The sequence below is a fragment of the Lepisosteus platostomus genome, chromosome 28, assembly GCF_059453375.1.
Source record: "Lepisosteus platostomus isolate fLepPlt1 chromosome 28, fLepPlt1.hap1, whole genome shotgun sequence".
Taxonomy (NCBI): Eukaryota; Metazoa; Chordata; class Actinopteri; order Semionotiformes; family Lepisosteidae; genus Lepisosteus; species Lepisosteus platostomus.
Genome location: NC_142638.1, coordinates 9,856,987 through 9,883,911, shown reverse-complemented (window position 1 = coordinate 9,883,911; position 26,925 = coordinate 9,856,987). Strand labels below are relative to the sequence as shown.

General features: G+C 54.8%; 1 protein-coding gene and 1 long non-coding RNA gene across 2 annotated transcripts; one reads left to right on the top strand and one right to left on the bottom strand.

Moving 5' to 3' along the window:
- Positions 1-1,975: 1,975 nt before the first annotated feature.
- On the bottom strand, positions 1,976-24,700 carry rapgefl1 (Rap guanine nucleotide exchange factor (GEF)-like 1). Its single transcript, XM_088623148.1, has 15 exons — positions 23,381-24,700; positions 16,220-16,298; positions 15,181-15,331; positions 14,299-14,396; positions 13,582-13,694; positions 12,517-12,684; positions 12,318-12,415; positions 11,437-11,559; positions 10,678-10,856; positions 10,228-10,318; positions 8,700-8,750; positions 8,010-8,097; positions 6,856-6,920; positions 5,679-5,733; positions 1,976-3,180 (listed from the first exon to the last, which is right to left on the bottom strand). Exons 1-15 carry the CDS (start codon positions 23,763-23,765, stop codon positions 3,056-3,058), a joined length of 1,869 nt encoding a protein of 622 aa, XP_088479274.1. The 5' UTR covers positions 23,766-24,700; the 3' UTR covers positions 1,976-3,055.
- Positions 3,770-5,078, top strand: LOC148638840 (uncharacterized). Its single transcript, XR_015931009.1, has 2 exons — positions 3,770-4,586; positions 4,849-5,078. It is a non-coding gene; the product is annotated as an uncharacterized LOC148638840 (long non-coding RNA).
- Positions 24,701-26,925: the final 2,225 nt, after the last annotated feature.

Below are 26,925 nucleotides of genomic sequence, written 5' to 3'. Positions count from 1 at the left end.
AGATCCTGAGCCACAGAGCCACCCACTGCCTACTGTTTGATCTGTGCTGTGAAGTGGTTGGGTCTGAGTTGTGGTGCTCTAGCAGTGCTATATCTCTCTTCCTATTTCCCTCCTGCTCTCTTTCTTCTTCCCTGACTCCCCCTGTCCTTCACTCTGACTGGGCTGTGGTCCGCCTTGCATTTCAGCTGTCTGTGTGAATTTCCATACCATGCAAAACCAGCTGAAAGGGCAGCTCTTTGTTCCGTGGTGCTGTTCTGTTTACTCAACTAACAAGCCTGCTGGAGACTCTCCAGCCTCATTGTCAGCTGAGTCCCACCTGGAGATCTCAGAAGGCTAAGCAAGGCTGGGCCTGGTCTCTCTTTGGATTGGAGACTTCTAAGGTAATCTGAAGTCGCTGCTGTGAGAGATGTTTTGGGACCAGTGGGTTTCTGTCTTGGGGTGAAGTGGGTCCCCTCCTGTGTGTTAAGCAATTTCGGATCCTTTGGGACAAAAAGCTTTCTGATTTGAGTAACCAGGTTTGTAAAGGTGAGAGATTGTGAATCCATGCAAACCCGTGCAGTGGTGATTGGTAAGACTCTTCTACAGATCTATGCAGTTATGTGCCAAAGTATAACGAGCATAGACAGAGCTTTGTCTTCCTTTCTGTGCACAGAAGATAAGACATCACAATGCCACAGATTGTTTATTTTACACATCACACTGGGAATAAAAAATGAATGGTTACCTCAGTCCCATGCAAATTCACAACCCTCACATTACTTTAGATCTTATTCATGCTAGATGATATTTGCATTCAGCCATCAGAGCCTGCTACTGTAGCCTCAGTCTGTCTCTGACTGTGCTGCAGGTGTCGCCTCAGTCTGTCCCTGACTGTGCTGCTGCTGTAGCCTCAGTCTGTCCCTGACTGTGCTGCAGGTGTCGCCTCAGTCTGTCCCTGACTGTGCTGCTGCTGTAGCCTCAGTCTGTCCCTGACTGTGCTGCTGCTGTAGCCTCAGTCTGTCCCTGACAGTGCTGCAGGTGTCGCCTCAGTCTGTCCCTGACTGTGCTGCAGGTGTCGCCTCAGTCTGTCCCTGACTGTGCTGCAGGTGTCGCCTCAGTCTGTCCCTGACAGTGCTGCAGGTGTCGCCTCAGTCTGTCCCTGACTGTGCTGCAGGTGTCGCCTCAGTCTGTCCCTGACTGTGCTGCAGGTGTCGCCTCAGTCTGTCCCTGACTGTGCTGCAGGTGTCGCCTCAGTCTGTCCCTGACAGTGCTGCAGGTGTCGCCTCAGTCTGTCCCTGACAGTGCTGCAGGTGTCGCCTCAGTCTGTCCCTGACAGTGCTGCAGGTGTCGCCTCAGTCTGTCTCTGACTGTGCTGCTGCTGTAGCCTCAGTCTGTCTCTGACTGTGCTGCAGGTGTCACCTCAGTCTGTCTCTGACTGTGCTGCTGGTGTCGCCTCAGTCTGTCCCTGACTGTGCTGCTGGTGTCGCCTCAGTCTGTCCCTGACTGTGCTGCTGGTGTCACCTCAGTCTGTCCCTGACTGTGCTGCTGGTGTAGCCTCAGTCTGTCCCTGACTGTGCTGCTGGTGTAGCCTCAGTCTGTCCCTGACTGTGCTGCTGGTGTAGCCTCAGTCTGTCCCTGACTGTGCTGCAGGTGTCGCCTCAGTCTGTCCCTGACTGTGAAGCTGGTGTAGCCTCAGTCTGTCCCTGACTGTGAAGCTGGTGTAGCCTCAGTCTGTCCCTGACTGTGCTGCTGGTGTCGCCTCAGTCTGTCCCTGACTGTGCTGCTGCTGTAGCCTCAGTCTGTCCCTGACTGTGCTGCTCCTGTAGCCTCAGTCTCATCCCTGACACAGACCTACTCAGCGCAAGACCAGACAGCCTCAACCTGTAGTGGCTTCTGTCTCACACTGCTTTGAAAATCACTGTAATAAAAAGCACCCTAGCAGCTGTCAGAGAGTTTAGGAATTAAATGGGAACCAGAAAAAGGCCAGAAGCCAATCTTTGTGATGCGCCACACGCAGTTTATTCAGAGCGAAGTGTCAGACACTCAAGACCGTCAGGTTTTTGGTCATCATCGTTTTATACATGAAGACAATCTGCCAGCTTCTCCATGTTTACCTGTGTTTTACACCACTGAGCTTAAAGGGAAGATTGTAAACACTGACTTCTTTACAAAAAAAGGAGAAAAAGTTTTTTGTATGATATACAGTCTTCAATTTCTACACCTTGCTTTTACGATATTAATGTACAAACCATTAGCATTTCTGACTTTATCAAAAGCCACATGTACAAAAAAAATCTCTTTTATATACCATCTCTGCTCATACATAAAATAAAGATTCCATCTCTGTTGCTATGTACATATTTACAGTTGCTATGATACAAAGCACGCGGTAGCCAGAGGGGTTGCACCAGGAAGTGTGTGTGCACAGATCATCACAGGACGAATACGAGGCTTCCCGATTTAGGACCCCTGATGGCTACCGCATTAGCTGTCCATTGTAAGTGCCTGATTCAAATTAGGAAAAGGTAGCTGGGATCTGGGATCTTTGCATCTCTCTGGAGAAGAATACTCCCCCACCCTACGTCACCCTGGCCAGCACTGACAGTGCAGTGTTGGAGCAGATGCCCCTCTCAGCACTGCAGTGCCTGTGCAGCAGAGGGCGACAGTCAGCCAGCTCGGTTCAGCGTTTGGGCTGCCGGGGTGGGCTCAGCCTGCACAGCACAGTACCGGGAGCTGTAGTCGCAGGAGATACTGGCCCTGCAACTTCTGTGCTCCAGGAGGATAATTCAATTAGATCTGTGCCTAGCTTGCACAGCAGTAGGAGACTGACAGTTCGGTTCCATGGCTCTGTCACTGTCGGGAATCTATTCATTATTTACATCGTCACCCCCATCCCCAATCTGTGATTAGAGCTGCTCTGACCGTCTTCCCCAGTGTCAATGAACAGGGTAGGAGCCTGACCTCTGACCTCTGACCTCTGACCTATACAGAGAGACACCGGGGAGAGGGCAGTGACCAGGCCTGGGCAGCTGGGCTACTGTGGGGTCACAGGGTGAGGGTGGGGTGCAGGGCGGCCTCAAACATCCCTGGGCTCCAGTTTGCAGGACATGGTGAACAGGAGGTTCTGATTGTCGATGACCTGCAGCTGCCGGACGTAGGCCTTGGTCTGCAGGTGGGAGGGAGACGGCTCCGAGTCCAGGGCTGGAGAGGGAGAGGAGGGACAGCGTCAGAACCATTTCTTCACACAAAGGTGAAGCCCAGAAAACACAGCACCCTCTCGGAATATAACTCTATGATGCCCACTGTGCCTCTACGGCTTAAACAATTCAATACGTCCAGAATTCCACATCTTTCTACAGTCTTACACCTCTATTACTATCATTACTCAGCAGGGTAACTAATAATGAAATCGATCCAGCCAGCCCGTAATTAACAGGAGCTGAGGTGCAGTGGCGGGAGCCGGCCACTAGATGGTGCTTTAGACCCGTCTTTCAGGGTTCTGCATGATTCACCCAAGACAGCCACTCTCCCCTGGGGTTTCTATGGAAACCGAGAGGGTAAGTGATTATGGGCTTGTGCGCTGCGCGTTATTTCTGCACTGTGAGACAGCTCGGTAAAACACAAGGCTCGGCTGTGTGCTGCACCTGCGGCCCGCAAAGTCCGACACCTTTTTTTAATCAATTACATTTGTTTGCAGTCGATTCCTGCGATTAAAAAATAGGTAGAACTCGCAGCCCCACTAAGCGTGTCTTCTAGTCGCGTAAAACCGTTTCTGAATAGATTCGCTGGTGATCAGATTAATTTTCATCCATCTTTAATTTCATTAAAGTGCTGCACGTAGGCTATAACGCGCGTCACTAGAACACACGTTCATATCGTCTGAGCGCAAAGACCAGCCCGTTCACGGCAGGGCTGCCTAGCCTAGCAGCCTGCTCGTTCGTATAACAAAAAAAAGAAAAACGAATAAGTTTGTTTTAAGGGGGCGAAACAAGAAAATGTCAAGGAAACAAACGCAGGCGAGGAAACGTGCAAACAGAGTCAGCGCATCAGCGATGAGGGTGGGAAAGTTCTGGAAGACCGGAGGAGCAAATGTGCCGCGATTGACAGAGATGGGCCCCCTTTCTGTTTGCTTTGTAGTCACATTATTGGCGCTTGCAAAGCGTACAGTGTAAAAAAAAAAGACATTTTGATACTACTCACAGGAATCTCGACAACCAATCCCCACCTGGTTCAAGGGACAGGTCTCTCAAGATAAATAAATCTCGAAAAAAAAACCTACTATCGCCGCGCAGATAATCACGCGAGCTCAACACGGCAAAGCATTCAGTGACGGCGCACTGGAAAAGAGCTGTTTGCTTGAATCACAATGTCTCTTTGAGGACTTGAGACCCAAGAGCGAGGTAATTCGCAGGGTAAAAAAAGCGTATAGCCCAGCAATGACACAGCCACTCGACGAACTGCAGAAGTGTCTGAGAATTTGACAGCACAGCTAAAGACTAAAGGAGGCGCTGCTCCTGCTCCGAGTTCCGCTGCAGAGGAATCTGCATATATCGGGGATGTGGCTCAGCTTTGCATTTGGGTCAGATGTGTGAATACGGAGTGTGAATGTGAACTATACTGTCAGAGTTAAGAATGTTAAGTTTATATAACTATACTATATATATAAGAAAATCCAGGAAGTAACTGCAGTGTACTTCAGTAGTCAATGTAGAGGTTCGAACGGAAGTCCTTCATCAGCTGTGCAAGCAAAGTGCTTCTGAAGTTGCACAGCTGATGAAGGACTTCTGTCCGAAATGTCCTGGTTCTCAGCAAACCTTGTGTACTACACCAGAACTTTTCCAATCTCTCTTTCTATGTACATACGTGTAGTGCGGAGAGGTGGCTACGGAGCTGTGCCTGTGGCTGGAAGGTTGCCAGTTCAAATCCCGCGGCCGGCAGAGGAATCCTACTCCGTTGGGCCCCTGAGCAAGGCCCTTGACCCCAGCTGCTCCAGGGGCGCCGTATAAATGTCTGACCCTGCGCTCTGACCCCCAGCTTCTCTCCCTGTCTGTGTGTCTCATTGTAATTGTATATGGCCAATAAAGTGATCTTATACACATGGTTAATAGCTATTATTATATTACTATTAATACACAAAATCATATATTATTAATAATATTCTAATATCTATTATGCACGCAGATAAGGCAGGCCTAGCAGTGATTAATTGATGAATTTTGATAAAAGGGTTGAGTACCACTGCTCCAACACCTCACTGTAAGTGTTGTGCTGCCGGTGTGCAGCCTTGCGTGCCCACTGTCCTCGCTGCGGTCTGCGTCTGCTGGCAAGTGGCAGAAAAAGAGTTTGCATGTTGGGCAGTACATCCACTCTCGTGCTGCTGCTGCAGAGCCAAGGGCACAGTAACGTGCTCTGTGGCAGAGGCTACTTTCCGGCAGCACACAGCAAATGATATTAGGAGTGCGCACCTCGGCGTGTGATATAAGGTCGTTTACTGAGGGGTTAAGTGTATAATCAAGGTGTCTACTGTGGCTCGTCTGTGTTTACTGCAGCCCTGCTCCCTAGCACATGGCGAAGAGATTCTAGCGAGCGACGTGTCCGAGACACAGACGCGCGACACAGAGATTCCCCCCGGCCGCTCGGGAAACGGCCCCGAAACAGACAGACAGGGGCTCGAGGGGAGCCCCCCGCGGTGTGCTCACCCAGGGGCGCGCTCCGGAACCGCCGGATGGTCCGCACCATCTCCGCCACTTTGTGCTGCGGGGGGAAAGAACGAGAGTCAGCGTTGCCCTGCCCGTGCCCTCTCGCGCCCGCCAAGGCCCCAGTCAATCTCACGGCCGAGGTCTGGCCCAGCTGGCCGTCGGTTTATTGTCCAGAAGCTTTCCCAAATCCTGATCCTGCTGAACAAGTCTCCGTTTTTTGGACCACTTCTTCTGTCGGGGGACAGCTGGAGCCTATCCCAGCAAGCAACTGGGGCACGGCTGGGTACACCCTGGACAGGACGCTAGTGTCTCACAGGACACACACACACTAACAGGGCCAGGTTTCCCAGAAACCAGTTAACCTACTGTACCAGTATGTCTTTGGACTGTGGGAGGAAACCCATGTGAAAACAGGGGAGAACATACAAACTCCACACAGACAGGACCCCAGGTCCGGAATTGAACCCAGGACCCCAGCGCTGTCCACCACTGCTGCCTTGTGCTGAGCAGCTCAGTCTAAAGGGTTAGTCATTTAGCAGAAACTGAAAATACCAGCAACAAAAAGAGATGAAGGCTTTTCCGAGTCATAACCCAGGCAGTAGGGGGCAGTGTTGTGATGGTAATAAAACTGTTTCTGTCACAAGAGGTGTTGAACCTTAATAAACACTTGGATGGAGCCACAGAGTATTTGGGGTCTCGAGTTCCATTAAAGTCAATGTTCTCATACGGGGCTCATCCCTCCTGCATCCTTTAGGGAGACAGGCACCCCTCTTCACCCCACCCCCCAATAACCCACCCAGTGGCACAGCAGGGGCTCCCGAAGGGGAAACTGTCTTGGCAATGTGCCCCCCGAAGCCAAGTCCTGGCACTGGGCGAGCTCTCCCCACTGGGCGCCTGCCAGCAGGGCGGGCCGGTGCCAGAACCGCAGCGCTGCCATGACGACAGCCCGCCTGGGCGTGGCAACAGCCGGGGGGGGAGGGGGGACGAGGTTGTGACTGCGCCCCGAGACGGAGAGAGAACAGTCTGTTCTTTCCTGCAGTTTGGAAAACACGTGCCCGCCGACACGGTCTCGGAGTCCCGGACAGTGAGGACAGCGGATCTGGGAATCTGGTCATCTGAAATTCACCAGCAGGGGACGCACGGCACGGGGCAGGACAGGACAGGACAGGACACTCACCATTTTCTCAAAATTCACCAGGTTGCCATGGAAAGTCTTGCAGCTCTCGTGCAGGAACGTCAGGTCTGCGGGTTGAGAGAGGGGGAGGTGAGAGAGGAGCCCCGAGGGGTCAGAGAGACACTGCGGCCAGCTGGACAGCCCCAGGCCTGCTGCCCCAGCATCTGTTATTGTTAGTCACGTGTGTTTGGCTGACTCCTGAGCCGAAGTGTCGATTATTGATTGATTACTGAAGTATTGATTAGGTGACTGAGGGCCTCAGGTGTGATGGAGAACTTAAGTTCCTTAACTGCTACAGACTCGGATTCCGACAGCTCCGGTCACTGACGGATTGAGTGAGGTCACGGAAGTCCCTAGTTGTGTGTGACTTGGTTCCCCAGGTGACCGGCGCACAACTGGCTGGGTGTGAACACCAGTTAAAACACACGTCTCTCTCCTGGGCCCTGCTGTATTAGTACTGACTGGTTAAGCATGTCTCCAGCATGAAAAGGCACTTTATAACATGAAACCTGATGATGGATCAGCATTGGCAGTAAACTACTCTACTCTCTCCTCTACCACATGGTCTTTCTCACTCAGCATAACCCTCACCCTGATCTGGAGCTAAAAACGCAGTTGGCATGCCCCGACGAGAGAGATCACAGCCCTCCAGAAACACTTTTCAGTGGACAGATGAGCAGCCTACCCTCCAGTCCCGAGTGTCGCTCTGCCCAGAGCAGCAGGAGAGGCTGTGCCTCGTCAGATCTCAGTGCCCGAGCCTCCAGATTAAAGAGCAGCTTGGTGAGGGGGGGGGTGGTGGCAGACAGGCTGGGCCGATTAAGGGAGAGTGTTAATTGCAGAAGGGTTTAACACAGGTCTCTAATAAAGACACTCCGCCGGCCTCACAGCTGGACTGGAAAACATCAGTGGTATCTGGGGGAGTATTTTTGAAAAATGTGTTTTCTGAAGCACATCTGGATGCCAGCAGTGCAAGGAAACCTCTGCAGGACAGAGACGCTCTTAGCAAGAAACTGGCCTTCAGAAACACTGCAGCAGCTCTCCCGTCTACCCCTCCTTGGCCCCTTGCCTCTCAAGCTGCTTCAATTTAATTCTCACAGTCTGGCGCTCGGAAGCACCTCCCCCCAGTGGGAGGGGCCTGCCGGTGATTGACAGCTCACCTTTCAGCAGCAGTGGGGTGAAGGGGATGAGGGGGGGGCGGAGACTGGAGAGGAGGTCGCGGTACGACTTGTGGTTCCTGGAGGGATCCTGCAGAGAGACAAAAGTGGGTCAGTGGGAGGGCTAGAACAGCTTTGCCAGTCTGCCCTGCTTTCCCTGGCTCGGCCCACAGAGAGGATGGTCTTGCAGGAGCAGGGGGTGAGGGGTGCAGGGCTGTGCACCAGGGCTGCAAATGCAGGCTGTCAGCTCTCACTGGTGCACGTCCGCCAGGCACCTGACTCTTTCACAGATCCTCCTCTGATAGCCAGGAAATGGCCCCTTTTCCCAGTATTTTTTATTATCCGACACGTTCTCATCTCCAGACAGGGAACTGGAGAGAAAACCAGAACAATAGAGCCCTGTTACCCCCGGGGGCGACAGTAACAGTACAGCCCCTGTGCGTCAGCCTGATCCTGGTCTGATGACGCCACAACGACTCTCTCCGCACGGCTGAATACAGATTCCCGCAACTCGGAAAACCTGGAGTGGATCAGACAGCTGATCGGAAGGATTCGGAAGAGAAGAGGAAGGGACAAGCAGGTCCTGACTTGTCGTTATGACAACGATGTCAGGATGCCGCGGCCGAGGGGACGTCCAGTGAGCCGCAGAGCAGCCCCTGCGGGCTTCGGGTCGGGGCCGAGGGGTTGACTCACCGCCAGGCTCTCGAACTCCTTGAACTGCTTCTTGAACTTCCCCGGCAGGCCCTGCAGCACAGCACGACACAGGCAGGTTAGCACGGCGAGGGTGGGGATGCAGCTTTACTGGGGGGGCCAGGGGGATTTGAGGGGTGTCTCGCAATCGTCTGACAGTGGGGAGCTCTGAGATGAGGGGGGTCAGGTGGAGGGGGCGTCTCAGTCTGTGGATCTGCTCCTCTTGCCCAGACATTAGGCATGTTCAGAGTGCAATGTGTTGGATTACTTCACTGGGGCCACTGTCCATCGAAGTGGGGTCTCTGGTGAGTGGTGGCTCTGTGGTGTGATTCTGTGGTGAGTGGTGGTTCTGTGGTGTGATTCTGTGGTGAGTGGTGGTTCTGTGGTGAGTGGTGGTTCTGCGGTGTGATTCTGTGGTGAGTGGTGGTTCTGCGGTGTGATTCTGTGGTGAGTGGTGGTTCTGTGGTGAGTGGTGGTTCTGTGGTGTGATTCTGTGGTGAGTGGTGGTTCTGTGGTGTGATTCTGTGGTGAGTGGTGTTCTGCGGTGTGATTCTGTGGTGAGTGGTGGTTCTGGGCTGTGATTCTGTGGTGAGTGGTGTTCTGCGGTGTGATTCTGTGGTGAGTGGTGTTCTGCGGTGTGATTCTGTGGTGAGTGGTGGTTCTGGGCTGTGATTCTGTGGTGAGTGGTGGTTCTGCAGTGTGATTCTGTGGTGAGTGGTGGTTCTGCGGTGTGATTCTGTGGTGAGTGGTGGTTCTGTGGTGTGATTCTGTGGTGAGTGGTGGCTCTGCGGTGTGATTCTGTGGTGAGTGGTGGTTCTGGGCTGTGATTCTGTGGTGAGTGGTGGTTCTGCGGTGTGATTCTGTGGTGAGTGGTGGTTCTGGGCTGTGATTCTGTGGTGAGTGGTGGCTCTGCAGTGTGATTCTGTGGTGAGTGGTGGTTCTGCGGTGTGATTCTGTGGTGTGGTGTGGTGTGATTCTGTGGTGAGTGGTGGTTCTGTGGTGTGATTCTGTGGTGAGTGGTGGCTCTGTGGTGTGATTCTGTGGTGAGTGGTGGTTCTGCGGTGTGATTCTGTGGTGAGTGGTGGTTCTGGGCTGTGATTCTGTGGTGAGTGGTGGTTCTGCGGTGTGATTCTGTGGTGAGTGGTGGTTCTGGGCTGTGATTCTGTGGTGAGTGGTGGTTCTGCGGTGTGATTCTGTGGTGAGTGGTGGCTCTGCGGTGTGATTCTGTGGTGAGTGGTGGTTCTGGGCTGTGATTCTGTGGTGAGTGGTGGCTCTGCGGTGTGATTCTGTGGTGAGTGGTGTTCTGCGGTGTGATTCTGTGGTGAGTGGTGGTTCTGGGCTGTGATTCTGTGGTGAGTGGTGGCTCTGCGGTGTGATTCTTTGGTGAGTGGTGTTCTGCGGTGTGATTCTGTGGTGAGTGGTGGTTCTGGGCTGTGATTCTGTGGTGAGTGGTGGTTCTGTGGTGTGATTCTGTGGCGAGTGGTGTAGTGAGACAAGGTGCGATGATTCAGGCTGTCTCAGCCACTCGTACCTCCCAGGTAAGTCGCAGCCGGCTGACCGCAGGATTGTCCAGACCGAGCACTAAAGCCAGGAAGGACAGCAGGTCCTGCTGCTGCTTACACCTGTAACACAAGACAGATACACACCTGTATCACACCAGGTATAAATACACCTGTAACACAAGACAGAAACACACCTGGATCACACCAGGTATAAATACACCTGTAACACAAGACAGAAACACACCTGGATCACACCAGGTATAAATACCCCTGTAACACAAGACAGAAACACACCTGGATCACACCAGGTATAAATACACCTGTAACACAAGACAGAAACACACCTGTATCACACCAGGTATAAATACACCTGTAACACAAGACAGAAACACACCTGGATCACACCAGGTATAAATACCCCTGTAACACAAGACAGAAACACACCTGGATCACACCAGGTATAAATACGCGTTACTCACAGTGCCGCTATCTTGATGAATTTGCGGAGCAACTGCACCCGCTTGGGCAGAGACTGGCATTGTAGGATCTCCGTGGCAACCCAGTGCTGCACCTCGCTGCACCGCTGCAATACCAGCTCCAGGTTCAGGGGGCGCCAGCGAGCCTGCTCTCCATGAAACACGTAGCACACAAACTCCACCTGTGGCCGACAGAGCACAGCACAGCACTGCAGGTCAGCATGATGCAAATTAGATCTCATCAGCGTCTGTTCCTCTGCAGTGGAAGCTCCTCCCATGCCTGCAGTTTGACGGTTCCTTAAACCCCTCCCACTCAGTTTCATAAGCTCCTCCCGCTCTGCATAAACCCCGCCTCCTTCTGAGTACTGGCATTATATTTTTTTATATGTAATAATAATTAATAATTGCTTACACTTATATAGCGCTTTTCTGGACACTCCACTCAAAGCGCTGTACAGGTAATGGGGATCCCACCACCAATGTGCAGCCCCACCTGGATGATGCGACGGCAGCCATAGTGCGCCAGAACGCTCACCACACATCAGGTATCAGTGGGGAGGAGAGCAGAGTAATGAAGCCAATTCACAGAGGGGGATTGTTAGGAGGCCATGATTGATAAAGGCAGATGGGGAAATTTGGCCAGGATGCCGGGGTATGTACATCCATAAGACTGTCCCAGACTGGAACCTGTTACAAACCAGGCCCTGTGTGTCCAGTAATCCCAACACATGCAATAACCCATCCCCTCCAGCCAGCTCTGACCTCATGCACGCAGCTGAAGAGCTCCCAGTCGAATGCTACCAGTTGGTTGGCCACCTCCTCCGCGCTCATATCATGGAGTTTGCTGTCGCCAGGTGTCCAGTGGATTTCTTCAGGCAGGGGCAGCTGAGAGGGGGAAGAGCAGAGGTGTGGGTGTGGGGCAGACTGATATCAGGGCTCCCCAGTAATAACAATAATTCCTTGTACTTATATAGTGCTTTTCTAGACACTCCAATACTCCACTCAAAGCACTCTACAGATAATGGGGACTCCCCTCCATCACCACTAGTGTGTAGCCCTACCAGTATGCTCACCACATACCAACTCTCAGTGGGGAGGAGAACTGAGTGATGAAGCCAGTTCAGAGATGGGGATTATTAGGAGGCGATGTGAGGAAAATTTGGTCAGGACGCCAGGGTTACACCCCTGCTCTTTTTGAGAAACGCCCTGGAATGTTTAATGACCACAGAGAGTCAGGACCCTCTGTTTACAGTCTAGTGTCCCCATCACTATACTGGGGCATTAGGACCCACACAGACTGCAGGGTGAGTGCCCCCTGCTGGCCCCACTAACACCTCCTCCAGCAGCAACCTCAGCTTTCCCAGGAGTCTCCCATCCAGGTACTGACCAGGCTCACACCTGCTTAGCTCCAGGGGGCTGCCAGCTGGGAGCTGCAGGGTGACAGAGCTGGTGGCAATCCCAGCAGTGTGAATTCGCCCACACAGAGCATCCCAGTTTTTTCTCTGTCCCCCGAGGACCTCCAATCGCCACGGCGGAAGACGGAAATCGAAACGTTGGAGAATTCTGCACTTCTCCAGTCTGGCTTCCCCCTTCCCGAGACGCCCACCCACCCACCCAACCCCAGTCTTCCCAGCAGCTCTCACCAGCGCGTCCAGCTCGTGGGGCTCGCAGGCGAACAGGTGAGTGTTGACCCCCAGGGTGGTGAAGACCGCCTCGTCGCTGGGCCGGAACACTGCCTTCTCTGCACGGACGGACACAGGGGCACGCAGTCAGTGGCGGGCTCGTGCGGCGGCAGCGGCCAACCCCCCCCCGCCCCGCGGCGCAGCGGGCCGGCGATCTTACCCCCAGAGGACGTGACGGCCACCAGCACCAGCGCCCCCTGCCTGGGGGGCTGCTCCTCGCTGTACTGCAGCTTCTCCCGCACCAGGGACAGGATCTCCCCCACGCTGCAGGACAGGCGGCTGCGGATCGTCACGTACGAGTGGTCAGGCGTGTACACCCGGCAGAAGACTGGACACGGGGCAGAGAGGCACGCGGTCAGTTACAGAGTGTCTTCAGGCGGGACAGCGAACACGGCGCTCTCCATGGTCCCTCTCTGTGAGACTGCAGTTACTGCACAAGTATTCTGGGCACGAGCTGTCCATAAAGCAGCCTTATTTCCAATATCTCAATAATAATTCTATATAGCGCTTTTCTGGACACTCCACTCAAAGGGATTTACAGGTCATGGGGATCCCCTCCACCACCACCAGTGTGCAGCCCCACCTGGATGATGAGCCAGTCCTCTCCCCACACACCAGCTCTCAGTGGGGAGGAGAGCAGAGTGATGAAGCCAGATAATTAGGAGGCCATGATGGGTAAAGGCCAGGGGGAAATTTGGCCAGGACACTGGGGTAACACCCCTACTGTTTTTGAGAAACGCCCTGGGATTTTTAATGACCACAGAGAGTCAGGACCTCGGTTTTCCGTCTCATCGGAAGGACGGCTCATTTTTACAGTATAGTGTCCCCATCGCTATACTGGGGCATTAGGTCCCACACAGACTGCAGCGTGATCACCCCCTACTGGTCCTACTAACACCTCTTCCAGCAGCTACCTTAGTTTTTCCCAGGACCAGGCTCACACCTGCTGAGCTCCAGTGGGTTGTCAGTTGAGAGTTGCAGGCTGCTGGCATAGACAATCTGCCTGATTCAGCTGTGTCCATTATCTTCTCTTTTAAAGACAAGTGTACTGACTGTTACAGCTCATTGTGTTTGTAAAGTGCCTTGCCAGCCTTTGGGATTATATAGAAGCACTCAATGAGTTATTTAATTAAGTCTTCAATAACCATTCGAGAAATTTTGGGGGCATCAAATTTCGAGTGCTGAGGGGCAGCAGGTCGGGGGTCGGGGGTCGGGGGTCACTCACTCTCGTCCGAGCCGCGGAACGCTTCCCGGGGCTGCAGGCAGGCGTCGATGCGGCGGAAGTGTCGAAAGAGAGGGCGGACCTGTTTCTTCTTGCTGTCTTTCTCCTCCTCCACCCTGCTCGCGCGAGAAACAGAGGGCTCAGTTCAGCCTCCTGCAGCAGTGTGTGTGTGTGGTGAGACCAGTGTGTGCAGGGAGACCTGTGTCTGTGTGTGTGTGTGTGTGTGTGTGTGTGTGTGTGTGTGTGTGTGTGTGTGTCTGCGTGTGTGCAGTGAGTGCAGTGTGTATGCACTGAGACCTGTGTGTGTGTGCAGTGAGTGCAGTGAGACCAGTGTTTGTGTGCAGTGTTTGCAGTGAGACCAGTGTGTGTGTGTGCAGTGAGTGCAGTGAGACCAGTGTTTGTGTGCAGTGTTTGCAGTGAGACCAGTGTGTGTGTGTGGAGTTTAGGCAGTGTGTGCAGTGAGATCAGTGTATGTGGTGTGTGCAGTGAGACCAGGATTTTCAGGGTGTATGGTTTGTGCAGTGTGTGCAGTGTCTGCAGTGTGTGTAGTGTGTGCAGTGTGGTCATTGTGTTCAGTGTGCATTGTCTTCATTGTGTGCAACGTGGTTGGTGCGTGTAGTGTGTTCATTGTGTGCAGTGTGCTCAGTGTGTGCAGTGTCTACAGTGTGTTTAGTGTGGTCAGTGTATGCAGTGTGCCTGGTGTTTGGCATGGTCACTCACTGGCTCTGGAGGATCTCAGTCCAGCGTTGCAACTTGAGAACATCCTCCACCAGCTCAGGGTACCGACTCAGCTCCTGGGCAGCACACAAGTACAGCTCCTGGGTGGACCGAGTGGAAAGAGTGGGGTGAGGGGAAGAGAGTTTGTTCAGAAAGCCACTGTCGTGAGCTTTGCACCTGGTACGTCAAAGGAAAAGGAAAACTGTGTTTGAAAAGCAAGCAGAGTGTTTCCAGTGGCTGCAGATAAGAGCCAGCTGAGTCAGTTCCTTCATTAAAAGACGTCATTTTTCTTTGCCAGAAACAACAATTACGACCAGATGCAGGGGAGATGATAAACAGTCTGCCGAGCATCAATACCTTGTAAATCGTTTTTTTAATACACTGCAGTCAAGGTCAGCAGTGCTTGGAATTATCCACAGGCCCAATACTACGACACCTACTGTATGTAACTCGATCAAATACTCCTGCACGCTGCTGCATGAGCCAAACAAAATAACCCTGATGTGAAGTGGAGGGGCAGAAGTCAGAGCAGAGCTGCAGAAACACACCACAGCTTGTGACAGCCCTCTTCCTGATGTGCGCCCCTTGGGAAGTGTTCAAGAAGATGTGTCTGAGGGCAGGTGCACTCTGCCCGGTAGAGGCCAGAGACACCTGCACGCCTTTTCACGTGACCTCTCCAGCCTGCAGCTGCAATTCTTGTATCATGACTGATTCTATTTAGCGCAAGGGCAAGGCCAACACGAAATTCAACACGCAGCCCGTCTCATGCCCCGCAGGCAGCCGCAGGAGGGAAGTCTGCCACCTGCTGGACGCTTCTGCCTCTGGACAATCCCTCTGCCCCGATGGCTAGTGGGGGCGAGAGGGGCCGGCGTGGCCCTGCGGTACCTTGGGGAAGCAGTGGGAGCGCTCGCCCTCCTCCTGCAGGAGCTCGCGGTAGGTGTCCAGGTAGCGGAACGCCACGCTCAGGACCGCCTGCTTCCGGTCCGCCCCGTCCCAGCCCTGCCAGCCCTCGCTCGGCTTCCTGTCGGCGCGGAACCTGGGGTCAGGAGGTCAAGGAGAGCCCGGCAGCAGCTGAGAACTCACAGACGCGCTCCAGACACGCACGCACGCACAAGCAGAGTGCTCAGTGCAGAAGGGGAAAACCAGACACTTGGCCGTAATGACACGACCAGATGCTCGCTGTTGTGCACGGAAAGTTTCGGGTGAGAGGGGGGCTCTTCCTTTGAGGCAACGTTATTCGCCAGCCCGCGCAGCCGAATGAGTGAACTCGTACGGGAACGCTAACCTGCTGGAGGAGCGAAGATGCCAGGGTGTGCTTGGCCCTGCAGGAGCACAGTCGACACCCTCTGGACAAGGGAAGCAAACACTGAGACGGTTTCCCATGAATGCTGGGATGCCATGGACACAGCTGCTCAGCACACTGGTGCTGGGGTCCCCAGGCCAGCCCTGATCTCCACCCCCAACCACCCCCACCCCCACCCTCACCCCCTGAACCTGTAGATACCCAAAGGGGGCACTCAGCCCCCCCTCACAGCCAGCGCGGGTAGCCGCCCTGACCTGGACTCCCTCCAGCTCTGCATCTCCGCGTGCCAGGCCAGGGGGAGGAGGAGGAGGCTGTGCTGTAAAGAGGGGAATTTTTGTCAGGGTGGTGGAGGGGAGGCTGTAGCTTTGTTTTCATTCCTAGCAGGAAGCGAACACGTTTCCACAACAGAAGGTTTAATTATCTTGGATTAAACGGAGGAGAGGGAAAATTGTGAAAGGATCTCTTGCCAGGACAATTAACACAAACACACCAACACCACGCAACACTCCCAGATAAAACGCTCTGATGTACAACCTGAAAAATACTACCCCCCCCCCCCCCCCGCGACACACTCTGATGCTCTGGCAGCGGTGCCTGGGTGTGGCATTCTGGGAAGGATACTGTTCTAGGAGGACTTGCTGCAACTTGTCCGCAGGGAGGAAGATGGGATGAGTGAGCATGAAGTCATCCAGCAGGGTCTCTGAAAGACAAGAGTGCAGCAGCGTCACTGGGGCAGGCCTGGACCTGCGCCACAGGCCGACAGAACACACAGAGACACCCGCAAGGCGCTGCAGCACCCAGACACACAAGATTCCTGCCTGGGACAGGATATTCACCCAGGTGAAGCCTCTCTCAGCCCTTCCTGCAGCCCCGCCTCCTGAGATCATCAGGGCACTTTAGCAATGCGAAGAAATGAAGAATTACTCATTCCTTATCACGATCAATAAATAACAATCAATCAAAGCGCTAATCAATAGAGCTCGGGAAAAGACCTGCTTAATTATCATAACGATCCTCCTTTCCTGGCAAAAGCGAGGCCAGAATTGCAGCACCAGCCCGGAATTCCAAACTCCGATGTCATTCCCCACTCAGTACTCAGCCAGTTTCGGCTGCTCCACTTCCCCATTCCGAGCGGCTCCCAGAGCTCGGAGTTCCTGCAGGCCGGCTCCTGTCACGCCAGTCTGACAGCTCTCCCAGTCCCCCGCGGGTGATTCTGAAACAGGGCCTCCGGAGCTAACGCTCAGGTCAATGAGGTAACTGCACACTGGGGGCCCAGCTGCTCCTTAGCACAGGGGCTGAGCCCCACGGTTCTGGAGCACAGGCCGATTGACCCTCTCTCCTTGTTCTGAACCGCTTGGCTTCGCTGATCCAGCAGATCCAGGCACGAGCAAATCTTTCTGGAACCTCTCCTTCGTGCCGAACCCTGTCCTGTTTCTGCCTTGTTTCCAGAGCGGAGCAGTGTCTCCTGCTGAAGCTTAGAAGAATCCTGAGTGAGGCGCCAGCTGGGTGGCGGGGGTTACCTGAGCTTCGCTCTCCCGGTTCCACAGGCAGGGTGTTTCTGCACTAACGCTCTTTAAAAGGGAGAAAGCTGAAATTTTAAAGTGGCCGTATTAGAATTCGTCTTTGGTTGCAGACACCCACCACTCTTTGTGTAAAGACGTGCCTTTTGGCTTTCAGTCTTACAAGCGGCTTCCTCTGGTAAGAGAGGAAAAGACGCTAGAAATGGGGTGAGACCTGTCTGGGTTAAGCTTTCACAGGGGTCCTCGACAGAGGGGGGGAGGTCTGGAGGGAGGGGGTCTGGGTGCCAGGGCCGAGCACACAGGAGGAGGAGGCCGGCTCAGACGGACAGACAACAGCGTTTCCCAGGTTTTAAAAACCGCAGGGAGTCGTCCATACCTACGGGGCATCACCGAAATGGGGTCCCTGCCCATCCCCCACTTCATCTCCCCCACCCACCCCAACTCCAGCAGAAGCACCCAGGGGTCCAGCAACACTTCCATCCAAACAATTAGCTTTCTAGGGGGCACGTCACCCCCCTCGTTTGTGGGCGCCAATCCTGCCCTCACCCTCGCACCCTCACCCCCGGGACCGCCCCCTGGAGCCAGGGGACCCGTCTGTTTGTGTAACGCTGTGTTCCCTCTCCTGTCTCGCAGGCATCAGCGCACGCGATAAAGACACCGATCAGACACAACACAGCCAGGAGGAACAACGCTGAAACACAGAAGGCTGATCTCTCTCTCTCTTTTTTTTCCCCCAGACATTCTTTTCAGTTCCAACACGCAGCAAGGCTGCATTCAGGAGGCACCCGGACTCCTCCTGTCCCTGGCCTTGCCCTGTTATGGCTGGATTCCTGCACCCCAGCTCTGCTCCCTACAGGATCCCGGATCCGAGACACACCGGAGGCGCGGGCCACAGTCACAGCGCTAGGACAGAGTGGGGACGACATCGCTACATCGAGCAGCCAACCCCCCCCAGAGAATCCCCGGGTGAAAATGGAGAGACCATGAACACCCACTCAGAAAGGAACGCCCTGAGCTGGAATCAAACCCGGGACTCCAGAGCTGTGACACATCCTCAGGTGTTTGGGACACGTGGGAGCTGTTCTTTTGACCCTTATCTACCTCGGTCTTTGCTCTGTTTCCACCCTTTCTGCAGAGTTCAGCACACAGAGCCCAGAGCCCGTGTGCAGTGCAATCGGATTGCATCACAGGCTCCATGGGCTCCGAGATCAGGCCCTGTAGCTGCGTGTGTGTGTCTCTCTCCCACTCCCTGTGTTGTCTCGGATCATTGTTCACGTGTGTGTGGAATCACTCAGCTCCTCCCCCCACCAGCCTCTGCTTATTCACTCACACACTCCTGCACATACACACAATCCCAACTGCCATGTACACACACACACTCCTATATACACATGCACACGCATGCATTCTTATACACACCCATACACCCACACACCTCCACTCCACAGGGAACATGGGACTTGCTCACACGCACCTACACACACATACATTCCACATCTGCACACACAACCACACCCACACACAACCACACCTGCACACACACATCCACAACACACACACACAACCACACCTGCACACACACACATCCGCAACACACACACACACAAGCACACCTGCACACACACACATCCGCAACACACACACACACAAGCACACCTGCACACACACAACCACACCTGCACACACACATGCATTCCACATCTGCACACACACACAAACACACGCACACCTGCACAGAAATGCAGAAAGCATTGAGAAGGCTTCTGCACCCACACACGCGCAATCCCAAACACACACACACAGATGCCCAGCGCTTCAGAAAGCCCTCCCACACACACAGGCCTCCTGGCAGGGAGAGGAGCTGAAGCCCCTGCAGCCTGCAGCCGCCCCCCCAGCAGCGCAGCCTTCACCCTCCTGGGGACCTGCTCCGGGCGGCGAGGGGCTTGAGCAGCAGCCCTCCTCTTCCTCAGGTCCAGCGGAGTGAGGAAGCACTGCGGCCGACTGGCCTCGTGCACCAGCTTTCGGAAATATAATGCTAACTTATACGATTGCAATTGCTCCGGTTTTACAGCAGTTATCCGTTTACACACGCTCACACACGAGCGCCCGGTGCGAGCTGCCTGTCCGCTTTGGCACAGTAGATGCGGAGCAGGTCTGCCAGCCATTTAGCAGCAAATGTCTTACATAACGATTAAATAAATTACGGGGAAAAAAAAACAACATTTAGCATAGTAGCTAAACGCTTTCATATGGCCACTGGCTCTCTGCCTCCCCCCCGCCCTCGGAGAGCGGTTACCATGTGAACCTGCGCTGTTCCCGGCTCTCTCGCTCCGCCGACAGCGGCAGTGATTCACCGAGCGGCGGGGGCCCGGAGTGGGTCCGGTCCCGGCAGGCGCGCGCGTGGGCGGCGGCGTGGGAGCGCTGGAGAGGGGGACGAGCGCGGGTGGGGTCAACGCGGTCACCCGTGCCCCGCGCCGCGCCACTTCCAGCCCCGCGGACCGCGGAGAACAATGGCCTCATCCTCCCACGCGGCGCTCGCGGCGTCTCTCCCTTTTCTTTTCCCTCTCGGCTCTTTTTCACCCGTGGCGACGGCCGCAGGTTGACGGTTCAGCCCGGCCCCACGGAGGGCGCGCACCGCAGCTCAAGACAAACAGCTGGAGGGTGTCACGGAATTATTGACGGGCCTGTTTTCATTTATCCATTTTGAAATACCGGCCCCCTCCCGCTCCTCACTCGAAGCACCAGGTGGCCCAGACAGAAGGCTGTGGCTGACCTCGCCCGAGCCGAGCCCCTTCCTCCCTTGACGGGTAAGCCCCCCCCCCCCCCGCCAGCGGTGCGGTCAGCCTCTGCCCACCTGTGGCACCTGAGCGAGCCGGGCTGGCCTGCACCCGCTGGACTGAGCTGAGCGGCTGTGCTCCAGAGCACACCGGACACGCACATCCCCGGTTCGGCTCCAGGTCGCGTCCACACCTCCTCGCGTCGGAGAGAAGACAGCTGCCCCCCCACCCTTCTTAATTCAGTGGGCAGAGCCTAGCAGAACGATGTCTACCCTACTCTGGTGTCACTCGGGTTCCACAGAGCACATGAGCCGAAAGCAGGGACAGAGAGGGGACTGGTGCTGTCCGACGCGGGCTCTGCCGGGCCCTGAGGGTCCTGGCCCTTCCTATAGCGCCCCGGGGCAGGTGCCGCACAGCCACACCCACCATGGAAAGCCACGGAGGAAAAGGGGAATTTCTCCGGGGCCGGAGTGGGAGGGGCGCACAGCGACTGCGGTTCCCACGCACCCCGAAGCGTGCAGGGAAACTGACTCCCGAGCTCCCTGCCGGAGCTGCAGCTGGAAACTCCGAGATTCCCCAACTGTCTCCGGAGCGTGCTTCCCAGCGGGGGGTTTCCTGCTGGGGGGGGGGAACTTTCCTGGAAGGCCGACGCGCTGGGGCGGGACGCAGTCACACTCAGCCCCTGGTTCCCTCTGGCACCTGTCCACGCCTGTTTCAGGAGTGCCACCACCACACAGCCCAGAAACACCCTCCCCCCCCTCTTAATTCTGCTGGGGGGCTCCCTCATACAGTGCCTTACCGTGGGGTCAGTTTCTATTCCTCCAGATGGATGGTTATTTTTAGGGGAACCATCCAGGATCCCTTCAGAAAACAAATCCCGAGCTGTCGGACACTCTCCAGTCATCAGTGGGATTTTAAACACTGGTTCAGCTGGTTGCCTCGGCTACAGAGCGTGGGGCCACAGTCGGGAAGGCGGCCATGACGCCCCCGCCCCCCATCTCTGAACACTTGACAACCGCAGCGAGGTCACCGCGAGGTTCGGCAATGTCCCTCTCCCGGCACTATGGACGGGGCAGGACGGGACAGGACGGGGCAGGACGGGGCAGGACGGGGCAGGACGAGGGGAGGTTCCCGCAGAGTGGGCGTGCCCGGGGTTGTTTTTCCAAAACACCAGACCGTCCCATAATGCACCTGGACAGGAGGCGTGCGATGGCTGTGTTTTTCTCTCTGGCTCTTCTCCTTTGGTTTACTAAAACCGCCTTAAGCTCCAGCTGCCAGAACCCTCCTGTTTTCGATTTCCTGGCCCGTGTTTGTGCAGGCTGGCTCTGTGGCTCTGTAGCCCCGCAACAGAGAGGCGCACCTGTACAGACTTGTGGGTTTAACCCTCATTAAGCCAGGGCTTGACTCCATTAGGCAGCTGACTGCTCGTTTGGCACAAGAAGCCCAGCTCCCTGTGGCTGGGGAGGGCTCCCACCTGTAGGTCCCGAGCCGGCTGTCCTCCTGCAGCTTAATCAGGAGCAAAAACCTTTTGGTACCTACGGACCAGTTCTGGGGTTTTTTTAACACTCCTCCGACACGCAGTAATTACAACAGCACCAGCTGGGCTCCAGAACTGAGCCCGTCCAGAACCAGACTTCACTACGCGTTGGGGGGAGGGGGGAGACACTGGCCCCCTCCCCCTATGTCTGACGCAGAGCGGTGGCTCAGGATCTGCGCCTGTGGCTGGAAGGTTGCTGGTTCGAATACTGCGGCCGGCAGAGGAATCCTACTCCGTTGGGCCCCTGAGCAAGGCCCTTAACCCCAACTGCTCCAGGGGCGCCGTATAAATGGCTGACCCTGCGCTCTGACCCCCAGCTTCTCTCCCTGTCTGTGTGTCTCATGGAGAGCAAGCTGGGGTATGCGAAAAGACAAATTCCTAATGCAAGAAATGGTATTTTATTGAAATGGCCAATAAAGTGATCTGCTCTCTTAGGGAGCTGCATTAGGCTTTGCAGAGGAGGGAGAGACTCGTCTTAAGACTCCTTAAGACACGCAGCCCGATTTGTCATCTCCAGGACCAGTTCAACACTCTCCAAAGGCCTCCCAGCAGCCAGGGACTCCCAAACACTGCCGTTACCCCACTCCCTACTGGACACACAGGGCACCACTGCGAATTACACTACTCCTGCATCCATTTGATGCAAAAGTCACACCTCCTAGTTGTAGCTCCTGAAAGCCACATTTCTGGGGGCCAATGTGCTATTTTTTGTTTTACTAATAAGGGATTTACAAAGCAATCTAGGCCACACAAGCAATCAACACAGCCAGGCTCAGCTCCTTCAGAGATCAGCCTCGGTCTCTCATCGCTGCAGTTTCACACCTCTGAGGGATACAACTCTGGAAAAGACAACATGGCCTGGTTTTCCTCACAGCATTCCCCAGAGCCAGCAGCAGTATCTTGCCAATGCAGCGCAGTAGCGGGTTTACAAACGCGAGGTGTGACCTAATTTCCAATTCATGAATTCACACGTCCGAAAGGAAAGTCTCTAGTTCCCGCTTGGCGCGGGGTAAATACAGAGCGTCGCTTGCCAGCGAAGGAAAGACGAGACCTCAGGTGAGCACGCCGGACAGATGCGGACTGGCTGCTGTTTGAAGGGGTATCGAGTTGTGTCAGGGAAAAAATAAAATAAAATAAAATAAAACGGGCCCTGGCATGACATGTCAGGTCGCTTTACAGACGGGACACGTAGCTGATGCTGCAAAAAACACCCTCTGCGCAGGTCTCGCTCTGTGGCGCTCCGGAGGGTCCGGGCGCTGTGTCCCGCAGCCCGGAAAGATCGCGACCGGACTAACCCCGCAGTGCACGGTTAAAACCTGTTATGTAACAGCGAATTCTATAGCATTCTCTGCCAGCAACTGTATATAACCGTAATATCTGGGGCAAAATATAACCGTAAAATAATTCATGTGAAAACTACAGCGCACGGCTGGAATATTCCCGTACAGCCGCTTTCTAGCGCGCTGTCAAAGTTGTTTTCCTGCGAAAACAGAAGCGCTTCCTAATTGCCCGGAACGACATGAAACACCCCCCACGTTACTGCCACTACCTGCGACTACCTCCGCAGTTGTTATTTCCAATCGCCTTTCCATGCCCGATTCCCGGATTCTATAGCGTTTTGCGAAATTAAAACCTGTCTGGGAGAAACAGCTGTGTCCCGCATAGTGCACCGCTTTTAAAATCCGAATTATAGGAAGAACAACCGATGCACGTTTGCTAAAACCACGAAAGAGTCTATTTTGTTTTTCCGAAATAGGTGATAGGCCTTTTTTTCTTCAGAAATAAGCGTTGGCGTGCAGTGGATCGAGCAGGTTCTCCACAGAAATACATGATGCACAAAGTAAAGGACACGTTTTTGCTCAAGACTCGTGGAAACCAGGCGCACGTCGGTGCGCACTCAGGTGGACGCGGCGGCCGGCTGACAGAATGAGGTTAGGACCCCTCTTACCTGGGCTGCTGCCCTGCCGGCGGCCGCCCGCCACACTGTCCAGCAGCGTCAGCACCAGCTTCTCAGGTGTGTCCGCGGGCAGCGGCGTCCAGGCCGCCTCCAGGCTGCCCTCCGAGCTCTGCTCGTCGCTGGACAGGGACGGGCTCCTGAAGTCGGCGGCCGCCGGGGGCCAGCACGGGGGCTCTTCCGAGTCCGGGCTGAAGACCTCCCGAGCCGGGCCGCTCTCCGGCGAGGTCTCCCGGAAGAAAGGCACGACGCGGGAGAGGCTGGCCCGCCTGCGGGAGGCGCCGTTGCCGCCCGCTTTGTCCCCGAACCCTCCGGCCCGGGTCAGCGCGGTGGTCTGCTTCTTCAAAAACTTTTCCAGCGGCTTCATGCCAGCCGGCATTTTGGGGGGGGTGTTGGGAAAAAAAATAACGTAAAAAGTACAAATATCCGGAAAGGAAGAAAACAGAACCTCCTTTTTAAACGATGTGATGATGAGAAATGATGGGTGTTGATTAAAACAAACAGGAGTCTCGGAAATATTTCGAGTTTGCACCAGCTTTCACGGCCACCGCGGTTCAAGAGCCATCTGTCCGATTCTGAGCGGGTTAAAAAGATCAGTCCTGAAACAAAAAAAAAAAGAGGGCAGGCAGTTGTGTGGTGGCACCGCGGCGGCAGATCCTCTCCTCCTCTCTCACACGGGTCTGGACGTTGCTGGATAGAGCAGCAGAGAAAACCTGCTGAACAGCCCCGCTTCCTGACGTCTCCCTGCCCAGCGCCTCTCCGAGCGCCTCGGGCGCAGACCGTCTTCACAGGGACCTGCGCCGTGCGGCAGGATCAGGAGTCGTCTCTCTGCTTTTCAAACCAAGTCTGGATCTCCACGAGCCTGGTCAATAGCGCCGATTACTGCTGTTGGTGACAATCAAGTCTTCAATAAACACCCCCCCCCCCAGGAACCGAAATAATGTGACGGGAGGGGGCAAACCGAGACGAAACAGGCTGAGGCAGATTGTAAACAACGCAGGTTCTCTTCCGAGGATAGCGCCGCTGCCCAGGTGGACGGGCGCCGCGCTCTCTGGCTCCGCGCTAGTGCAATGGCTCTGAGGATCGTCGTGTCTGCGGAGCGGAACCCCGGGCAGGCGCCTCCCCTCCGGCTCGGCGGCGAAGGGCTCGCCCGCTCCCCGCCTCTCCCTCCGCCTGCGCGACTGGAGTGCAGTGGGGATGCAGCGCTTTTTTCCCCCGGCCCAGCAGCTGCGCGGTGCTGCCTGCTGCCAGTACAGTACAACAGCTCCGACTGCAGCTGCTCGTTCCCACAGCTATTAAAAAAAAAAGGAGAGACGGAGAGAGAGAGAGGCAAAAAAAAAAACACGTGTGCGCGTGGCAGGTTAACCATTGCGCTACTGCCTGGAAGGCGCTGCGCTCGGGAGGCTGGTCTTTAAAACAAAAATCAACATATTACACTAGCACGGTCTCCTGCTGCCTTTGAATTAGTTAATTTAATCGGGTCGCGGGTTAATTTCGTTTATTATACGCGGAGCTCGCTTGTTTTACGGCTTTAGAGTAACTCTGCTGGCACATTGGCGAAAAAATGTAGCAGTTGGTAGACGTTAGATCACAGCAATGCTCAGTCGTTAGTATAAAGGGAAATAAATCTGAACACACGACAGATGTTACGGCAAATACAGTGCCATGGGAATTTCACAGTGTTAGAGCCCAAACATCCCGAAATATTTGAATCACGTAGAAAGATGTCGTCATGTTTTACAGCTCACAGGCTCCCCACATATAGTATGTGTAATAGTATTCGAATGGGCCGCAGTTACGTATGTTTTGTTTATTGAGGCAATCGATTTCCTGTGTCATCCTGTGTATAACACATTTCCAAAGCATACCCCTCCTCGTTTACTACGAATTCAGGAATGAGCCCATGAGGGATGACCTCATGGCGGATTCACTAGAAACGCTGACATCCCGGTCCGCAGATGGCAGTTTCGGGGAGAGGCCAGCCCCCGCCTGCACACTCCACTCCCGGAACCGGCTTTGCTTATCGGCGGGTTGGGCGGACTTTGACCCCAACGAGCCTCCGTACCTGTCGCCCGTGCCGATCTGCGGTCGCGGGGCACTTTCAAAACAATAACAAGACTGCCTTTGGGAGTTGGGTTGCTCGCTGGCATCCGGGCTGGCCAAGGGCGTTAACCCGCTTGTGTCCAGGTGTGACGTTTGAAAAGCTGCTGCTCAGAATTCTCCCTGTCTCTCGCGACCCCATTCAGCCCCTGCACAAACCCACAGGGCCTGCTGTGATCACTCTGCTCCCTTAATGGGTTAACTGACTCCGTCGTTGTCTTCATGTCTTAGACCTCCGGGTTCGGACCTGGGTTTCTCCAGCCTTCACCCTGGAGTAACTGGCCTCCGGATGCTGGATGGATTAGTGGATTCAGGAGCAAGGGGCTAAACGCTGTCCCCACCCCCACCACACACCCAGCACAACTGTGCAGAGCTCAGGGGCTTCGCTGTGAAAAGTAACTCTCTAAACCAGCAACAAACAGCTGGACTAAGATAACGTGCTGTCCACACCCTTAATCTGACTGTCTCCTGTACAACGGCCAGACCACAGCCAGGCTGCACACAAACACAGGCACACAGGCACGCACACACGCACACACGCGTGTGAATCCTCTCTCACAGCTGGGGCCCGCGCTGCTCTGTGGCTTCGATTTTCTTTCTGGTCCTTTTTTTAAACACTTCCTTCTGAAACTGCATCCCCTGCAGTCACAAGTGCGGCTGTGGTCACGGTGGGGACTCCCCACACACACACACACTCACACACACACACACACACACACACACACACACACACACGTGGTAGGAGGAGGCCTGCGTGGCGTCATGGGGAGAAGGCCGGTCCTGTGAGACACACATGACTGACCAGCCCAGCCCCACAGCCAGAACTGTCCCTCCAGCTCCTGCACAGACGTCAGCAGCGTTTTCACCCCCACCTCATCACCCCTCCAACACCCCGGTCTCTCTCCTTTCCTCCGCAGTTCGCCTGCCTGACCTTAAAGAATCTGATCCCCTGCCGAGTCCCCCGCAGAAGACTTGGGGTGGCACCGACTGACCGCACAGCGGTCCGGAGAGCTCTGGTCCCGCAGGTGTTTGTCGCTCTCTTTGAAACGAGAGAAGGAGGGGCAGGTACAGCCCCCCACCCCCCCACCCCCCAAAAATACTCAGTTTCCCCCTCCCTGCTGGCACGGTGCAGCGAGGGGTTGGCGTCAGAAACGCTCAGGTTAGAGAGACAGACACTTTATTGTCCACTGCTGTGGAAATTTGTCTTTGGCTTCTCCCACAGAAGAACAAAACGCAGGAGGAAAACATAAGAGTCACATAAAATCACCTGAAATACATAAATGGGTAAATAAGTAGATAGCAGGGCACTATATTTACATACCCTCATTGAGTAGTTTTATTGCAGAGGGGACTTGTTATAGATGTTTTTATTTGAATCCAGTCCCCTGTACCTTCTTCCTGAGGGGAGCGCTATGAATTGAGAATGGAGTGGGAGTGTG